Source organism: Xyrauchen texanus, chromosome 47 (genome assembly GCF_025860055.1).
Source record: "Xyrauchen texanus isolate HMW12.3.18 chromosome 47, RBS_HiC_50CHRs, whole genome shotgun sequence".
Lineage (NCBI taxonomy): Eukaryota > Metazoa > Chordata > Actinopteri > Cypriniformes > Catostomidae > Xyrauchen > Xyrauchen texanus.
The window spans coordinates 4,867,098-4,888,166 of NC_068322.1; the positions used below are offsets into that span (position 1 = coordinate 4,867,098).

The 21,069-nt window shown below is 35.7% G+C and overlaps 1 protein-coding gene across 1 annotated transcript; it reads right to left on the minus strand.

Annotated features, from left to right (window-relative positions):
• Nucleotides 1-968: 968 nt before the first annotated feature.
• LOC127639068 (CSC1-like protein 1) lies at nucleotides 969-15,147 on the minus strand. Its single transcript, XM_052120907.1, has 23 exons — nucleotides 15,058-15,147; nucleotides 11,946-12,107; nucleotides 11,730-11,809; nucleotides 11,358-11,433; nucleotides 11,244-11,281; nucleotides 10,946-11,088; nucleotides 10,747-10,798; nucleotides 10,545-10,653; nucleotides 10,391-10,461; nucleotides 7,842-7,922; nucleotides 7,599-7,725; nucleotides 7,360-7,493; nucleotides 6,302-6,484; nucleotides 6,014-6,167; nucleotides 5,793-5,899; nucleotides 5,620-5,706; nucleotides 4,342-4,401; nucleotides 4,040-4,202; nucleotides 3,411-3,516; nucleotides 3,154-3,321; nucleotides 2,892-3,007; nucleotides 2,735-2,791; nucleotides 969-2,630 (listed from the first exon to the last, which is right to left on the minus strand). The coding sequence occupies exons 2-23, from the start codon at nucleotides 12,105-12,107 to the stop codon at nucleotides 2,490-2,492; spliced, it is 2,415 nt and encodes an 804-aa protein (XP_051976867.1). The 5' UTR covers nucleotides 15,058-15,147; the 3' UTR covers nucleotides 969-2,489.
• Between the last annotated feature and the right edge of the window lie 5,922 nt (nucleotides 15,148-21,069).

The following is a 21,069-nucleotide window of genomic DNA, read 5'->3' on the forward strand; positions in this document are numbered from 1 at the left end:
AATCCAGAATTCTTTTCTGGTCTGGGAGTTTTGCCACTTGAGGCCCCAAACTACCTCCAATCAGTGAAATTTGACCAACGATCAGCACGTTTTAGCTACTTTTAAGAATCGCCAAAATATGTATTTATTTGACTCAAATGCATCTTTTCTTGAATCCATACAAGAATGTGGCAGTTGTAAAACACCACAGGGTTTATAGTGGTGTCAATCATTGTGAATGCTGTTGTTTCTGGCTCTCATAAAATGAAATGGAGCTTTTAAAATATCTTTAAACGGTGTGTACACTTATTTATTTATATGGTCGTGCAGTTTAGGTATAATTCCAGGATGTGACCTCTGAAGTCATTTTTTTCATGCATTGTACAAAAGCACAATATCTGCTATCTGCAAATCAAGCACGTGTTGCTAGCACACAAGGAAAAACATCTTCACAAAATTAACGTTTTTATTTCATGTGCAATAAAAATCTGGTAGTTCCATGTAAATACCATAGCACATGAATAGAGTAACCATTACCATTTGATACATTCACTTTATCATGGCGCTGCCACACATGCTGAATGGCATCTTCACTATTTTGTCGGTTTAAAAACCCTAAACATCTTTGAACTGGTTTGATGAGTTTCTAAATGATATACTTTCTTGTATGTTTGCGCACGCATACACACACACACACACACACACACACACACACACACACACAAAATCATCAGATCAGTTTCTTAATGAGTTCGGACACTTGATCCTGGGTATTTGTTGCGGGTCACTGAGGCTGAGATTGTGGCTGATTATGGTGTTAATATAAGAAGATTTTGCTCTATCCTAACTAATGAGTTGGAAACACAAGTCACAGTCCAATGAGAAATGTGTCAAGTGTGTGTGTGTGTGGGGTGCATTCATTTATCCATTACCAGGAAACCTGAGGCTTAATCTGAGACTATGAGACTCAATGAATGATTGTTGAGCCGTTTAACTGAAACTTTGTTACATCAAGCTGTAGCCATGTTCAGAATGGAATACTAGCTTACTGCATATTAATACAAAACATTCCAACAGAAACATTGCATAGTGTGCACAGTATACATATTACACACTGCAGATATAGTAAGAGTAGTATGGTAACATGCTTCTCCGAACACCAAGCAGCCTTTGAGTGAGTGACTTTCCCTTTATATCCACATCCAATATACTTTTCATTGTTTTTTCTTCAACAGTAACGCAAAGATTCTACCTGTTCCTCAACATCATCTGATCTGAGAGTCAATCCGAGAACCTGTCTCATCTTCTTTAGCCTGAACTGCTCTGAAGAAAATCAAAAGGCAACAGTGCCCCCCTCTGATGACCAGTTCAAACAGCCATCTATAGAGTCCTCTCATTCAATTCAATTCTATTCATTAACACACACAAAACACATTGATTGAAAAAATATGAATGAAAGGCCACTATGCAATGAGCTTAAAAAGATCTGTCAAATCAATATATTAACATATTTGTATACAAATTTGTTTAAATACATAGAAAATGTAGCAAATACTCTATCCTCAGCAAAATTACAGTTATCCAGTGTGTGATCCTTTCATACACTAAAGCTGAATGTACTCCTTGGCACATGCTCATTGGTGAGGCTGCTTTTGTAATGTAGAAATGTTTGGCAATTTGAATAGCAAGTTTAAAAACTACGGAGCCCTTTAGAGGACAGGGCAAGATTTGTTTTTACTGATAAAAGTTTTGCGTGCCCTCACAATAGTTTGCGTTCCTTCACAAATGACAATATTACTATACTAAAACCATGGTAAATTTATTTCAAATCAGAATATATTTACCATGGTTTAAGTATAGTAATATTGTAGTAACCATGTAATAACCATGTTTAAGGCAGAAACCATGGCTTTAATATAGTAATATTGTAGACTGTAGTAACCATAGTTTTTGGTGTAAATCAAGGTATTACTAAAGTAATACTGTTCTAGGCGGGGGTTTTTTGGCATAAACTAAGGTTTTATTATAGTACTATTGTAGTAACTATAAAGGGTAAACATATCATACATAATACTATAGTTTTACCACAAAATTATGCTTTTTATTATCATAGTTTTCATTTTCCTGTATATTACTATGGTTTCACAAGAAATATCATGGTTAAAATACAGTTACTGTAGTAAAACCATGGTACATTTACAGTGAGGGAAGGCAAACTATTGAAAGAGCATGCAAAACATTTTCAGAATAAAAAAAAATAATAAAATCCTACCCCGTCCTCTAAGGGGCTCCTTAATAATCAGTGTCTTTGGCATGACACATTAGTTCCAGAGAAGCTCCTTTCCATAAGTTACACAGCAATTTATGATTAAATTGGAGTGTATTTGGAGTGTCCTCATTGTCACATAACCTTCCAGGTTGTCTGTTTTGCTCTCAAGTTTGGCAAGAATTATTTCCTTCAGAGATGGTATCAGATGCCTTCTAATTAGTGGATGGGTTGACTTATGTTGTTAGATATCTGTTGCTAGACAGTCTTCCTCTGTGCCAAGAAAGGCCGGGCTTGTGTCCGTCGTGCCGTATGTTTGACGATGGCTGCACCTATCAGTAGATTCAGACGATGAGTCTGGTTTCAGCACTTTGGGAAGATACACCTACGGAGATTAAGACATAAGGAGAGTCAGACATAATATAGAATTGACATGTGATGGATTGAACTATAGAAATAACACCTTGCCCAGTTTCGATAAAAACTTACCGAGGCAGATGAGCTTTCTGATGCACCATATGTAGCATCTTCATCTTCCTCTTTAACCTAAATAAACATCACAGACATACACGTATATATAAAAGAGGCCTTGTAAATGTACAACATTTACATCACACTTCTCGTTAAGGAACAAACATCATCTTACAATGTAGTTGTGGGGGCTGAGGTATTTGAAGTATCCGAAGCAGGTGTAACTTATACCGATAAAGATGGTTATACACAAAACCACTAATGTGAACAGAGATGTGGCCGCCATGAATCCTGCAGACACAGACACAAAGAACAAACAGAACAGATAAAAGTTTAGTTTGATTCATCTGTACACACATTCATTTAAAACACCAATAAAATACCTCACAGACTGAGAAGCAGATGTATTCAGCCAATCGGTGATTAGTGGGCGGTACCTGTCCTGAGAATAGAGAAGAAGTAGAGCCAGAACAGGCATATGATTGGTGCAGCCAGTGCTTGATTGACAGCTCCCAGGTGAACTTGCTGATCAAGGAGGGCAGGCAGGTAAGCAAAGTACAGGTTGTGTTTGTCCACCAGGTGTTTGAGAAACAGGTACAGCACACCTACAAACACACACATTGACTTCAGAGGAGTCTGAATGTTTGCATAGTGTTAAATACAGTATAAGATGCTTTGAGAAAAATAATCACACCAAAGGGTACGATGACTGGACAGGTGATGCTGTATGCCATGATGACTGTGAACACACACAGAGTCCATCCATACATTGCTCCATACTGAAACTCATACGCCTGACTCTAAACAGAAAGAAAAGAGATTAGGTGAGATTTAAAACAGAACTGAATTTAATCAGTTTAATGGAATGTTCTGGGGTCAATACAAATTATGCTCAATTGACAGCATTTGTGGCATAGTTTTAATTAACACAGAATATATTTCCAACTTGTGCTTACAGTAAAGCACTTACAATAGAAGTGAATGGGGCCAGTCCATAAACATTAAAATACACACTTTTCCAAAAGTATAGCTAACCTTAACCACGTCAACATTGATTTTATTTTGATAAAATTGTGCCATTGCATTGTCATGTCAACAAAGTAGTAATATTGGATATAACTTTACACAGAATAGATTAGTAAATAATGTCATCACAATAAAATTTCTCAATAAACATCACACCACACAAGTTGAAAATATGTTTTGTGGTAACCAACATTATGCCACAAATACTGTTGATGTAGTTTAACTTGGAAAATTCCTTTTGGGTTAAGAAGTAAAAATTCCAAATCCATCTAGAAAGCTCTAAAGCCACAGACTGACCTGTTTAACAAATTTTCTCTCAGCAGCCGTGTGTGCAAGTGTCAGTCGCACAATGTAAAGCAGTAACCCTGGCAACCGCAGCAGCTCCATGCCAGAGCCCACCAGTGCTGCTGCGATCACGTAATTTACAAAGAACGCCCCCTGATCGGGTAAAAACACACACCTGAGAGACAGAGACAATAATTAGGTTGCATCTATTTAATGTGCATGTCAATAAATGTTTAAAGCATTTAAAAAGAACATAGTGATTTTTTTCGGAAATACATAGTTTGGGAAAAAACGACAGCGGAAGAAATACTCACTCAAACCTCAGCTTCCCTTCAGACTGCGAGTCAAACACCCAGCGGAAAAACACGTCCAGACTGAGGGGAAAAAGATAACAGATCTGAACATTAGATCACCATCAGAGGAGCTTTCTTAGGCAAAGAGAGCAATTATGTGAGTTAAAGTGCTCTGTTTGATGTGGCGAAACACCTTTACCTGTGGCATGAGTTGTGAGTAAGAAATAATCTGTATTTGGGTGTTTCTTCAACTTTTAGCACTTTCAAGATAATTCAATTTCAAGAATATGGTGTTTAATAGAATTCTGTGGTGGATTACATGATCTGTTTTTATTTTATTTTATTTATTATTAAATATTTTCATGTGACAACACTGCAGAAATTACACTTTGCTACAAATTAGTGTAAATTAGTGAGTGTACAGCTTGTATAACAGTGTAAATTTGCTGTCCCCTCAAAATAACTCAACACAGCCATTAATGTCTAACCCGCTGGCAACAAAAGTGAGTACACCCCTAAGTGAAAATACACTGTGAATCCTACACCTAAAATCATAAATACAAACAAATGTAATCATTTTTTCACACTTTTTGCATAATTGTGAAAAATTACAGCTTGACTGAAAATGACAGCCAATAAAAATATTCTGCTCACAAATTTGATTTACCTTGCTTTTTCTTAATTTTCTTAAAACATCATTAATTAGGCGATAGATGATCAAATTAACGTATCTTTTAAAAACGTATCTATTTATTTTTTAAATGTATTTATTTATTTAATTTGAATTTATAAATTATACATTATAAATTACTTATTTTAAAAAGCCTATTGAAATAAACTTCATGAGTTTATAGAGGTGGCTGCTTACAATAAACCCACTGAAATAAAAAAATTTAAAGCTAAGAAATTACAATCATTTTATTTTCTTATTTTTTCCATCAAAAGGCAAAAAATATACATCTATATTGAAAGGCAGGAAAAGATCGGTGTGCTTAAGTACAATCTTAACGGTAGTTCATTAGACGCTTGTCTATTCCAAGCTGGTCTATTGTGGTAAAAACTATTTCAAATAAAATATAAAAACAAAAACTGTTGTTGGTTGCTTTGCATGTCAGTCAAATGGTCTCTTCCTGTTTAAGAGGGCAGTTCTCGGCCAGATTAGGTTGAGAACCACACTTTATTCTGTAGTTAAAAGTCTAGTTACCCAAGACTACAAAGAGTCTATCAACACCCTTTAACTGTGCTAAAATCATTGTAATGCACAACATCTTGTAGCTTACTGCTTCAGTGTGTTCTTACCTGGTCAGGCCCAGTGATGGCAAAATCAACACCATAAAGATCAGGAAGATGTACAGCTTGTACATCATGCTCATGTTCTCACTAGACCTACACACACACATAGACAATCATTACTGAGTGTGTTTGATTTTGTGTGTGAGTGTAAGTGTGTGTGTTTGTGAGTGAGAGTCTACCTGGTCCAGTGGGCTTCTCCCAGAGTAGAGTAATACACTATGGTGGGCAACAGAGCAGAGAAGGTCCACAGTAGAAGAGTGGGTAAGAACTGGCTGAAAACAGCACTCTAAAAACACAATATGAAGTATTATAATCACTTTACTCCATTTGTACATATAGTATAAATGCAGCACTATATGCGTTTTGTAGACTGAATGAAAACATGTGTTCGGTCACATACGTTCAGATAGTGAATGGGTTTGGTGACGTTAAACTTGTCCATGGTGCTGATGATGATGGAGGGAGTTGTGAGGAAGAAAAGGAGGATGAAGAGGGCAATATTCAGCAGTAGACAACGCAACCACCAACGCCAACCGCGTACTGACAAATTCTCCCTAAATGAGAAAAAGAGAGGTCAGTAATATGAAAAGCAGAACATATTGAAGGAGATCAGCTGGAATAATCTTCCCAAACAAAAGCAGGTTGTAATAATACAGATTTCATCCCTAAAAAAAAAAAAGTAACCTACCAGTAGATATTATGTGGGTTAGGGGCATAATTCACTTTCCACCTTCGTACTCTCAGCTCTGCACTCTTAGAGGATGGTTGAGGCTCCTGGCCACACCCACACTTAATTCCTACTCTCATTTCTTCTCCGGCCACACCCCTAGCCCCGCCTCCACAGTTCAGAGCATTGAAATCTTTCAGAATACTGTGAGGTAGAACATGAATTTCAGAAATATAATCAACTGAACCTCTCAAACTGAGTTCAGACTAATTTAAAAGTTTGTCTTAAAGGGATATTTCACCCCAAAAATTTTATTCTCTCATCATTTACTTACCCTCTTGCCTCCCCAGATGTGTGTGAATTTCTTCAGCAGAACACAAACAAAGATTTTTAGAAGAATATTTCAGCTCTGTGGGTCCATACAATGCAAGTTAATGGTGATCAGACCTTTACAGCTCCAAAAATCACATAAAGGAAACATAGAAATAATCCATAAGACTCCCGTGATTAAATCCATGTCTTCGGAAGTGATCTAATACGTGTGGGTGAGAAACAGATCAATATTTAATCCTTTTTTAACTCGAAATCTCCATTTTCACTTTTACATCTGAAAGTCACATGTGGTGCCAGTTTAGTTTCACTTTCACATCTGAAAGTGAAAGTTGAAGTGGAAATTTAGAGTAAAAACGGACTTAAATGCTGTTCTGTTCCTCACAGAGTCTTAAGGATTACTTTTAGGTTTCCTTTATGTGATTTTTGGAGCTACAAAAGGTCTGATCGCCATTCACTTGCATTGTGAGGACCTACAGACCTGAGATAGAAAGTCATACACATCTGGGATGGCATGAGTGTGATTAAATTTTGTGTGTTAACTATTCATTTAAAGGCAAATTACAAAACCGAGTGAGCTGCCTCACTGTTTCCATCAATATTTTTCAGTAATGAACACAATATGCTTACATTTTTGCTTCCTACTCTTTGGAACTGCCTAATGATGCCTAAAAATGTTTCTTAAGTAGGAAGCTCACTAGGTTTTGGAACAGACATTGTGTAGTTATATCTGACTGTAAAGCACTTACTAAGAGGCCATGTATTCGTTCTGTAGGGTGACAAACGCCATGCCCAGAGGAGCCAGCTTTTCACTTTCCCTAAGGTTATTTACCTCTTCAACCAGAGCAGCCTTCTGAGAGCTATAGTATTCTATGGCATCAACCTATACACAAATGCACATGTTATTTTGCAGCCCAAAATGTCATTATGAAAATGAAAAACACAAAAGGTCACAAATTCCCACCGCCAATGGTGTGATCCATCTTACTTTTTCACAGCTCTGACAGTGGCAGCAGCTGCACAGATAGCTACAAGGACGCGTATTGATGACCTCACGCCGGCCATGCTGCTCAAGAATCTTACGGTAATGCTCCAGGTTTTTTTCGGCCCTCTTTCTGTTTTCAATAAAATGATGTAAAACATAAAAAAACTAACAGCAGCAGATTTACAAGATTTCCTCCATTGTTTAAAATGTAATATTAGGGAAAAATTAACAGAGAAAATTATTCACCTATTTTTGTCCAGGTTGATCAGTTTGGCAACATCATAACACAAGTTAACATCAGACACATTACACGTAGGGTACGCCTCTCTGCAAACAAATGAAGACATGTAAACGCCATAAGGGTCAAGTGTGTAATTTCAACACTAGCAGCACCTAACCGAATTAATGATTGTGAAAATGATGATTGTTCTTATATAGGTTTCCCAAAAAACCCCCATCTACCATTGCTCATAAAACAAGTATTCCCACACCAAAATCAAGCCATTGTTTGAGCCAATATTGCCATGTTGAGATTAGATTGCAATTCCATTACCTGCCACTAGTAGTGAAGAAATTACCCACAGCATTATGTATTAATACAGTACTTATTTAAACTATAATGCACATTTATCTGTACAATTGACCAATTAATGTGAATGACTCATGAATACATTCTGATTCATCAGAATTTTTCATCTGATTGGTGCTTTGACTTGTCTGTAATTATGTTAGCTTGAACATACTGTTATTCTACAGACAAGGTTTAGGGTTTTTCCAAAATTAACCAAACTTAGTACAGGTCTTCAGCCTGTTCTGACTCAGGCTGCTACGATTTTCTAACTGATCGGACCTATGGTTTTTGGTAATGGACAATTCAAACTCAGAATAAATCCATAGATTTATACTCTGTCTACACCAGACGCATCCGTCGATGTGACATGATGGCAAGTGAACATACTAAATGACGCGCAGACTGCACTGACCAATCAGCTGTAAGATTGAGACTCATGAGTAGTCATTTTTATTTGTATAGCGCTTTTCACAACACACATCGTTTCAAAGCAGCTTTACAGGAAATCGTGCATTAACAAAAAATGTAACTGTAATATCTATAAAGTCTTGAGAGTGATCACTGTATAGTTTGATTAAATGTTAGATTGTATATTTATTGTGCATAAAAATGTAATTATGAAATAATAATTGTACTTAGAACCACTGTGAGCATGCTGACAGCGACTGTGGCAAGAAACACAAAACTCCATAAGATGTTGGTTAATGGAGAAAACTAACCTTTACAGGCTCACTGTGGGACTAAACATGAATACAATGCCAATATTACTTATTTATGTGCAATGCAAGTCATAGTTCTACATTTCTAAATTAAGTGTTCCAGTGTTTAAACAAAGTGTTTTTTGTTTTGCTTGGTTTTTATGAACTGTAAGATTAATGACTGAAGTCTTTGAAGTCCATCCAGGATTAACTATAGAAGTTCACATAGATACACATGTATGACATGTGGTTAGAAACAAGTCAAGTCAATTTTATTTGTTTAGCACCTTTCACAACACACATTGTTTCAAAGCAGCTTTACAGAAGATCAGGCATAAACAGAGGATAAAACTGTAACGTTTATAATGTCGATTAATCATCATTGTGTAATTAGATAAAATACGATTGTTAATCATGTTTAAAAATAAGTAATTAAACAATAATCGTATTAATAACCCCAGTGAGCAATGGTTGCTTGCACTGCAGTCAGAGTCACTGATAATAATGGGAAAGATATACTTTTGATGGAAAGCTTATGTCCGGTGTAGACACCGCGTTACATTGAAGACCATTCAAACTCGAACTTTCAAAATATTTAAATGTAAACAAACACACACGCACAAGGCCTTTAATCACAATCCTGTGCATGCGTTTCCAGAGCGATTGAACTGAAGAAAATGTTGGCCAAAGTGGCAGTTTACAGCCAGTTTGTGCATAAATGTACATTTGTTTTTTTTTTACTTTTGATTCCATTTCTAATGAGAAATTAGTAAAGTGGTTATTTAATACATAATTGGTTATTGCCAAAACTCTCTTGATTTTGGTTTAGATTATTTTTTTGTGGTTCGGCTGGACTGAATGAATACTGGTATGCTAGAAACGATATAAACCTCTCCGAAACCAGTTTTCAGAGGTACCTTCACACGCAAACGCTGTCTGTTAAGTCATTAACTGATAGGCCAGCGAGGCAACAAGGCAGCTACCTTAGGATTTGGATGCAGCCCCTCTATCTTGTATTTCTAGCTAGCTAACTAGCTAGCTGGCTGTTTGTTGAAAGGTCTATAAAACCTTTATTTTTTAAAGCTCAAGGTTTAATTTAAACTTTCAGGCCAAGATTTATCAAGCCAACATCAAAGTTTGTCTTGACAAACTTTACAAATCTAGTTGCCTTTAAAATTCCACTGATTAACCCACAAACTGTAAGCTGAGACTACATCTACACAAATAGATTTTTATTTCAAATGCATTGCTTTTGCTACGTTTACGGCTCCCATCCACACTGTAAAGTTGTTTTCTCCACCGAAACTAGAGACCCTTAAAAACGCTCTCCATAACCACAAACTAAAAACTGAGGTTTCAACCTTAAATGCATTAATGTTGACATGGCCTGAGATCATCTTTCATTATGATTTTCAAATGGAACAAATAGCGTGGAAATGTAGAGTGAGTCCGAGGAGGGAAAAGATGGAGTGAATGGCTAAAAAAATATGTATTGCATGAAATCTTGGAAAAGTTTTCCCACTTACATAAAGTGAGTTTTTATACTCTCTTCACAGGCTGTGGTTGGAACAGAATTCACAAACAGGGTTTTTCTGGCCTATGGAAAAATAAACCTGTTAGACTGACATCAACCCACAAGTTTATGTGTGTGCGAGTGTGTGAGACTGCAAAATGGCTTACCATCTCGCACTTAGTTCCCTTCATTTTCGAAGTGTGCCGTCTCAGCAGCGCCACCGTCAGCATAAGATAGAGAACGGCAAACACAGTGTGCAGCCACAGCAGTTTATCACTGAAGAGACATAATACAAAATCACAGTTTAAATAGACACTTGCATACACAGTTATATTTTAAGACATACTGTACACATAAACACATGCATACCCCTGCTTAAGATTGGCAATAGTGGTTCTCCCAAAATTGTTGGGGTTGTTGCCTGGAACACAGTAATTAGTCAGTCTTTAATTTTCCTTTCAGCAAAGACCAAAACACATTTATACTTAAACACAGATTGAATGTAAAATAGTCTACATGTCTAACACAATGAGGACTATGTATAGTGGAGTGAATGTGTGACAGGTACCCAGCAGGTTGCCGGACAGATTGACTGGCAGTATGAACAACACTGATAGCACACAGATGAGTAACTGCAGAGCAATCAGGTGCTTCTGAAATGACAGATAATGGACTGCATCAACTCCGCATCTTTCTTTGATGATCGTCTCGCTGTATGTACACACGCATATAAAAACACATCAGTTTCATATCTCAACTTCCTTTATTAGAACTTTCTAAACTCCCCATACTGAGCTTGAGTAAAAAACTATAAACCAACATTAGGACACAACAAAGACTTCAAGTGTGTGTGTGTGTGTACTCACTCCATATTTAGGATGAAGGTGAGCCAAGAACAGCAACCCTACAAGAAATGAGGAAAATCAAAATGATGATGCTGATAATGACATAATATTAATGATGATGAATCCTAAACTCACCCTCTCATACTCTGGTTCTTCACCAGCTGAGGATGACGTCATTCTACTATAACGTCGTTTATTAGCGTCACTCAGCCTGTGATGAATAAAGTCAGAGATCACGTACTGCGCACTGGCTAATTCATTATTTAAAAACAAATTATATTACATTATATTTACAAATAAATACTAACATAAATAATAATATTATTATTAAATATTAAATTAAATAAATAATTTAAAAATAATACACACTTATTGGCTACTTAAAAGCTGAAAATGTTTCTGTTTTATTTGTAAAATGTAATACTATTACAAAAAGAATAGGATACTGTATGTTTTCATGGTAATAATAAGGCATTTTATGTTTCCGTAGCGACAGATGTCACATACCCCTCAGACTCTGCGATAAGAGCGAGTCTCCCATAATCCCACAGTTTCCTTCTGATCAGAGTGAAGGCCAATAGCAGTATCTGCAGACAGGTATACAACAATCATTCAATTATATTGCACACCCCTGTATATGTATCATCTAATCAAATCACAACAAACTCTCTTGCCATGCAATATTTCATGTAACCTATTGTTATGTATGCATTCAGAACTTACCAAAAAGAATATAAAGTCAAGCAGCAGAACCAGGGGTATTCCTCCGAACTCCACCCCCTGCAGTACTGTGCTCTGTGTGGCACTGAAACAGCTACTGTTGTCCACATATGCAGTACCATTATCCACCAACAGGGGGAGGTGCCCCCACCACGTGGAGGGCATCTGAAGACAAACGCCACTACACTTATTCGAGATCATATAAAATGTGATTTTCTTTGGGCCACACAAATTGAAACAATAGGCTTTATTTGTCTGTTAATCTTTTCTGCCCCTTTTTTTACATGTCTAATCAATATTTAAGATGAAATCAGGCTGGTAATCTACAGAAACACAGTTCACAATGCATCAATGTGCCATTGATGCATTGCTAAATGTTGCCATGTCACAATGAGGTGGCTGTAGACTGTGGGTAATCAACCACATAAAACAAACTTTCTCAGTTTCACTTTTAAAGAGGAGATAACCCACAGAGTACTATTCTGAATATTACAAGTTCACTTTTAGGATGCTTTGGATGTCTTATGCTAGTAAACAACATCAGATGGCTGTTAAAGGTGCTGTTAGTAATTATTCTCATGGAAAAGTATGCAAAAAGTATGCAAAAACACCACAGTAGTATACCGGTACTCCGGTACCAAGTCAGTACTCAAAAAAAAAAAGAAAAAAGTACGATACCAGAATTTCTGAAGGTACCGTAGTACCGAGTCTACCCGGTTCCCAATCAGAGTCGGGAACTTTCGAACGCTCACAACAAGCAAAAGATGACGACAAGCAAAGTAGCTGCTGCTGCAGAGTCTCGACCACTGATAGATCAGTGGGCTCAACTTAATCTTGTCGAAAAGAAAAGTGGAAAAAGCCAGGTTTGGAAATTCTTTGGATTTGAGGCTGATGAAAAGGGAAACATCATAGATCAGCAAAAACCTATTTGTAAACGCTGCTTTCACAATTTTCTGACGAAAAGAGGAAACACATCAAACTTAATAAAGCACCTGAAAGACAGACACCCAGATTTATTCAAGCAAATTAAGCAGGTGAGTTTAAAAGCATTTTATCATTTGCATTAGGGCTGAAACGTTTAGTCAACATTATCGACAACTAAAATAAAAATTGTCGAGAAAATTTTCCATTGTCTAATAGTCGTTTGATCTCATTTAACATAACATGAAATTATATTAAACTGTAATGACGCGCGAGAGCAGCACTGCAGTTCACGCCTGAATGAGAGGAATAATTACACAGATCACAGTCCAGATGCACTCTAAACTTTCACAGCTTCATCTTATGTAGATCCCAAAGTATTAGGGAATTATTAAAAATAAATAAATAAATAAATTCAGAAGCACTCTCGCTGTGGAATAAGCGGAGCCGGAGCTCTTTAAAGGAAACATGCGTTACATCTTAACTGCAGTTATTTTACTGTGTTATAGCTTTATTAAATTTCAAATAATACAGAAGCAGCTCATGTTAATAACTATAAACTCAGAAACTGGCATTTCTCTTTGTGGTCGGTGCCTCTTCTATGAGTTGTGCGAATGTCCCGATCTAAGAGGGACAGATTGAAACTGCACCCGGCTGAGAGAGACTCTGCCTCGGGGATGCTTATCCCTCGAGCGCGGACACTTATTGCAGCTAGATAAGAATGCGACTGCTCGCAAATTATTTAATCATAATATATGTCACTGAGCATTTCTTATCATGAAGAAAATTGGCAATATGCAGCTTTATTAATATGAGCGCACTTTGCACATTAGTTTGAAAAAAAAATGAATTCTATTGTACGCTTGTTTATTTAGTTTTTTTTTTTAGTACTTGGTAAAAACTTAAAGTAAAAGTTGAAGCAAATCTTATATAAGTGTTCAAAAATACTTTAAGCATACATTTTACAGTTTTGTTATAATTCAAAAATTATATATTTAACTTTGAAGTGTTATTTTTTTGTTCTTAGTTCAGCTGTTAATTTGTTAACTTTGTTAATAAAAGAGTGTTGTTTAGTGACCTGTTTTTGTGTTTTGCTTTGGTACCGAAAATGGTATCGAGTACAGTGAAATTTCACTGGTATTGGTACAGACTACTGAAATTTTGGTACCGTGACAACACTACACCTCAGACTGATTGATGGCCCCTGCCCGGCCACCCCTTTGTTAACAGCAAACAAAAATTTTATTGACTTTGATGTTTTAACAGCAAACTAAAATGTAATTGACTTTGACATTTTTCACCTGTCAATCATTTTGCTCATTCTCATTTGACTATAATTCATAATGTCTGTCGGCCGAGGGCGCTATTGTGCCACTGTTGAATTTGACAGTCACAGGAACAAACAATGCTGCTCTTTTGCTCCATTTTGGTCTCAAAATTATCTTTGGAGGGCGGGTTTTTGGAATGAGGGGGCGTGGCTAATTCAACAGCAGTTACAAATTGGGAGGAGATCGTTTAAAAAATGTGAAATCTGCAACTGAAATCTTGCAGACATGAGTGATTTCAACAGAGGTTTCTCTCTCACTTTCAGTGTGTTCTTACAAAACTAAATAATGCAGATGCCCTAACCATTTAGCACTGGACCACTACCAAACTGCCTGCCCTGTTATGCCATAGTTTAGGCAACATTTTGCATCACATGAAACGTTTTGTTTTCTACTTCACATTTTTTCTTTACTTCTCTTTAAAAAATACGTTTCATTATAAGTAATGTTTTTTTTGTTTTTGGTTTTTGCAATAACCATACGCAGTACGCATTCAGCTCGTGTTTAACTGGCTGTTCTGTTATGATTTGCTATAATCAAGGCAACATTTGAGCATGATTTAAAATTCTTACTTTCTTCACTGACTATCAGCTTCTGGTCGTAACGGGGCCCTAAACAATCTAAAAAGCCGTTTACATCTCTTTGTTCACTGGTCGGACACAAGACTTTATCACGAACACATGAAAACAAAGCTGCCAATGAAATGCTACATTAATCGACTAGCGTGTGACAGGTGACGCAATAATGCATCTGACTCTTCTAACGGCCGGACAAAGTTAGTTTGATTAATCTTTCAGCATGACCCGAAAGACCCGGTTGCGCTCTGGACTTCTTATCGATTTTGAAAATGTTACGAAACAAAAACATACCTCGGTGGACTTTATTCCGTTTCTGGATTCTCTAAAACCGGTCGAACCATCAATTGAGACGGACTCTGCTGAGGAAAGTAAACTTGGCAAAGTTTCACATCCGCACATGCGCAGACTCTGATCTCCGCCCAGAATCTCATTACACACTCCGCTGCTTGTCAATAGATCTTAATCACACTTCGGATGCAATGGAAATAAAACAAAAGATGAAAATAATCCGTTTATAATTCATTAGTTTCATATTCAATTTGGAATTAAAAATCGGAAAAACAAAAAACGACATGTTATTTCATTATTCGTGTACAAAATATAAAATAATAATAATAATTATTATTATTATTATATAATTATTATACAATTATTATAACAATTAAATGCTCAAGTCACCCTCAAGGACCCTGTACGTTTTGATAATTTGATTTTACTAATATATGTCAAAAATATTTGATTCGCACAAACGCGCCTTTTTTCGGATTGGTCAGTCTTGCACCATCGTCTTCCTTTAAACTGTGAGACAGAATAAAGTTCTCTGTTGTTTAGTTGTTCAGAAAAATTAGTCTCAGTTAATATTATATTCTTTAACATTTATTCTTCCAGATATATTCTATATCATACAGCCCTACACATAAACCTGCTGTATTTGACGTTGCTCCGGTTTGAAAAGGCATGGATATAAATTAGATGACGTAAATAACCATACATTCCTAAGACTATTGACGCATATGCCTACATTGTGAAGACATAGGCTTACGGTTAACTGCGGGGTAAAGTTAGTTTAGGTTCGATATTCGTTGGATATTTGCCTTATTTTCACATTCCAATGGGTGTAGTAAGTTCCCAGTGTGCAGACTGACTTACTACAGGTGAGATTTTTGCTAAAATAGCCTAATACTGTCCTCATATTATTGTTATGTCCCAGTGTATACAACTGCATGACATAAAAGGCCTATAATGTTCATTATTCTGAAACATTTAAATAACTTCGCACTCTCATATGAAGCACATATGCAATATTCAAATGGTAAAATGAGGCTATATATACCCATTAAGGAACATTTGCTCTTGTTTTTGTCACAAAGTGTATCAAGATATATTTACAGTATAAGTATATATATATATATATATATATATATATATATATATATATGTATGTATATATATATATATATATATATATATATATATATATATATATATATATATATATATATATATATAGTATAAGTATATATATATATATATATATATATATATATATATATATATATAGTTGAAGTCAGAAATTTACATACACTTTGGTTGATGTCATTAAAACACATTTTTTAACCAGTCCACAGATTTCATATTAGCAAACTATAGTGTATATATATATATATATATATATATATATATATATATATATATATATATATATAGATGTAGATAGATAAGGTAAACAACTTTATAGAACAATCTGTACATTTTACAGTTTAAAACTGTTGTAATTTACATGCTTGTTAAAGCTTGTGTATTATTTTAGTTGTGAAGTTGTTTAAATTGACTTTTACTGTCGTTTTAGGGTTTTTATTGTTTAATGTGTCGCCATGGCAATGAAGATGTAAAATTGGATATAACTTTACACAGAAAAAGTAAGCAATTCTATTACACTAAATTTATGTTAACACACTTATTGTTTATGTCTTGTGGCTGTACTTTTGAAACAGAGAGTATTTTAACGTTAATGGATTGGCCCCCAATTCATTCCATTGTTAGTGGCTCACTGCAGATATTTGCTTTTGTTTTTTGTTTTTTTAAGAGGCGAGTCAAAATACATTTTTGTGGTAGTCAACATAATGCTACAAATGTTTTCGATTGAGCTTAACTTGTATTGAACTTGTATCATTCTTTATGTTATAATTATTTTTATGGGGGTCTTTAGTCCCTGCAACACCTCAAAATCCACCTTTAAACATTTCACACATGGAACTTTTACACATTTTACTTCATGGAAATGATTTGCAGTGCACAGTGACAAACAGGTGTATAGAAAGTACTGTGGTGGTTCGTGTTGCTATTTAGATTTTTGAGAGGAAGTAAAATCAAAAGTCCCTTTTACCCTGGGAGGAGCCTTTAACCCTGTTGTACCTTACAATTGTGTTGATTTCCAGTGCAGCCAAGACTTGTTTATTTATCATTATACTCAGGGCCGTAGCTATAGTGGGGTAAAAGTGGTAATGATTCTAGGTCCAGATGGGCCCCACAACAAATTCTAAACAGTATTTTTTATAGGAATCTGTCCCAGAGCAATATAGAGTCAGGGGGCCCAGAATACCTTGTTACAGTCCTGATTATAATCATTGTATTCATTTTCAATGAGAGGTTGTTTGAATAAGCTCCAGAGATAGAAATTTGTATTGATGCTTTGAAAAAAGCAGAAATGTATGTATGTATTGAACGTAAGCACAATCATGCCAATGAAGTACTTTTGAAATTAAAGAATCACTTTAAGTTAAGACTTCAGTGTTAGAAAGAAAGAAAATGCAATGCATTTAAATAAAAATATGTAAATGAAAGTAAAAATGTATAAACAGGAAAAGCAGTGCAAGTCAGTGCCAGACAGGCCTATACAGGGTGCAATTCAAGGTATCGGCTTATTATTTATCCAACCGTGCAATTAGATGGTGTTCAGTTGTTGGAAATTCACAGTCAGAATTTCCAAACAGTGGCTGATTTAATTGGTGCATCCTCACATTTGGCATAAATAGATTATGGTGAGGGAGGTTGGAGAGAGAGATGAAGAGAGTCTTTGAGCCTTTACAGTGAATCCCAGGTGATTGACAGGGTGACTATATCCGTGCAATATCATCCAGCTCACGTTCTCATTCCCCTCTCCATGGCCCTCTGCGACACCATCTGACGCACAAATTAACCCCTGCTGCAAGCTGAAGAAGGACGACAGGTTCCCTAATCAGTGTCTGATTGCGGCAGCGGCGCTCGGGGAGGGAACAGTGTTGATTGGGGGAATGGAGGCTTTGATTGTTATCAGTCAGCCTGACAGCTGGGGAATACTGCCTCTAATCAACGTAGTCATGATACTGGCATGAGTGGCAAATGAACAGTCAAAGTCTTCACACACTTACACATAAATATACACACACCTTCAATTAGATGTTTTGCTTGGTTAGGCTAATGTAAACACACGAAACATGCCGTTTGGCATGAATCTTATATCCTTCTTTGCTGCAGGTTTTATCCTTGAAACTAGAAATGAGACCGGAGGTTAGTCTAGACTAACTTTTGTATATTTAAACAATAGTCAAATTGCAATGATGTCCCTTTAAGATTCATTACATCCGTTTTATGTCTTATTGCATTTTATCATGGTGCCACTGCTCAAGCTGAAACTGCACATGTGGTGGGATGAGCATGGAAAATGTATTTACTGCGCTTGTGATTGATTTGACTATAAAGGGTGTCTTTTGAGGAGCTACTTCCCTGTTTTGGCCCTTGTAAAGCAAAATATAAAAGTGCCAAAAAAATTGCTCCATAACATGTTAGTTTATGAAGGCTTGTTGTTTGGCCTGAATTTTGTAATGGAATACTTTAAACAAAAGTCACAACAAAACATTAAAAAAGCATATTCATAATTAGTAGTTAAGTTACCATTTGATTTACTTCCAAAATATTGATTTAGGCAAGTATGACAGTTGTGGTTTAAATTTAGTATCTTTTCTATATCAAAATTGTGGTGCAAAAATACATTTTATTTGTTAGAAATGCCAAATCATGCATAATTAAGTCATATATAATCATTTAATTAATTTTCTGACGGAATAAGAAAGCGCAACCAGGCAGAACGTACAGACTCAGTGCTCAATCAGGAACATTCAGTTTCCTTGAAGGCATCATTCACTACTGCTGAGACATCTTCAAACTAAGTTGATCAAAGTATCATGAGTATAAAGGAATTTCTTCCTTATCTACATAACATTATTACAATTTTTTAGGAATGCACACAAGTCAAACCCACAGGAGGAAGAGTAAACAAAAACTAAACAGACATGGATTATATAATCTTGTAACTGTTGTCATGTGGCAGGAGGAGTTCCAGACAAAGCAGCAGGAGTTTTAAGGTCAGTGCACAGGTTTCCTTCTTCCAGAAGGTTAATCAAGAAAATGAATGCCCGTATGGGGCGAGTGTCTGTGAAGCCCTTTGTGCATAACAAGGAAGCTACTTTCCTGTAATTTGAAGATATTTGAATTAATTCCTGAAGATAATCACCTTGTGATAAAAAATACTATTTAAGCCTATTTCTAAGACTGATGCATTTCAGTTTCATAATAAAATTCCATCAAATTGAATTGTGCAATTTTTAACAAGATACAATTAATACATCTTTACGAATATGTTATGAATATTAACAGCCCAGTTTGCCATACTTCACCCACAGAATGCAGAGAGAGCTGAAATGAAATGTTAAATAGGCCTACTTGTTTTTTGATTAAACAAATGTTCCTGTTTCAATACAAGTTAAGCTCAACATAATGCTGATTAAAAAATTATTTTGACTCATCCCTCGTTTATTTTTTAAGAAGCAAAAATGCACAGTAAGGGACTTACAATGGATGTGAATGAGGCCATACTAAAATACACACTTTTTCAAAAGTATGTGTAATGGCAAGACGTAAATATTATACATGTTAACATCATTTTAGCGTGATAAAGTCTGAGTTCTACATGATTGTAGTATGATTTCACTTACAGTGCATTGTCATGGCAATAAAGTTGTAATATTGTACGTATATAACTTTACACTGATAAGGTTAGTAAGTGATTATATCACACTAAAGTCACATATAATGTTTAGGTTTTGTGGTTTTACATATGAAACTGTGTGTTTTAACATTTATAAACAGGCCCCATTCTATTGTAAGTGCCTTACTGTAACTATGATTTTTGCCTTTTATTATTATTATTATTATTTTGCTGTTATCAACATTATGCCACAAATGCTGTTGATTGAGCTTAACTTGTATTTAACCCTGAAGATTCCTTTAAATTCAAAGTGTATTTGATTGAGATATTGGTGATCTTTATGGTATTAAAATGATCTTTTACTAATGCAGCCCTTAAAACATTGTACCCCAAAATAAACACAAACATTATTTCACATTTGTGGTGTACTGTATATAATGTATATTTATTGTTTATTTAAATGATAACTGTTGAACTTTCAGTGTTATTTGATTGTTATATATCTGATCCCAAATGTGCTGTTGTACTATAATGTCTGTTTGTGTGTTTGTGTGTGTGTGTGTGTGTGTGTGTGTGTGTGTGTGTTCATTTATTTTAATATATTTTATATTTAATTCGTTATTATTTTATTGTAGAGCAGAGGAGGGTGGGGCCAGGCTGGAACAACACATGCCCGGTAACCAATCAGGCTGATGGGGGCACGCAAGGGATAAAGGCGGCCGGTGACGACGGTTTGAGAGAGAAAGAATTACAGGCAGCTGCTCTGTGTGTTTATGTTTGTGTGTTTTCGTTTATTTCTTCATTATACTATTATTTATATTGTCAAGCCGGTTCTCGCTCTATTAGTGTTGGTCATTGATTTACACCACAACTGATTTGTTCATTGAAAGCTTTATTGTTTTTCCTGAATTTTGACAGAGCACAAGTGATGAAACATGCCACATTTAAATAAGAGTTACAGTACATGCCCTCAATATTGATAACAAGAATATTAAAAACAATCTAAGAAAGCAGGGCAATCACAAAAATCATGTGAAAATGTTTACATTGCTGCTACAATATATCTATTCAACTGATAGTTCTAGCTTGATTAAATAGGATTTCAATGACAAAAGAATTTAGAACAGTGGTGATAATGAAAGCAGTTCAGGCCACCTGCCTGAAACAACACCGGTCTAATCGTCAACCCCTGTATCAGTGGCAAAGACAGAATTGTTGATAATGTGTTTTCATTAACTATACATTATATTTGGTTAAAGGCAAAAATATGGGACATC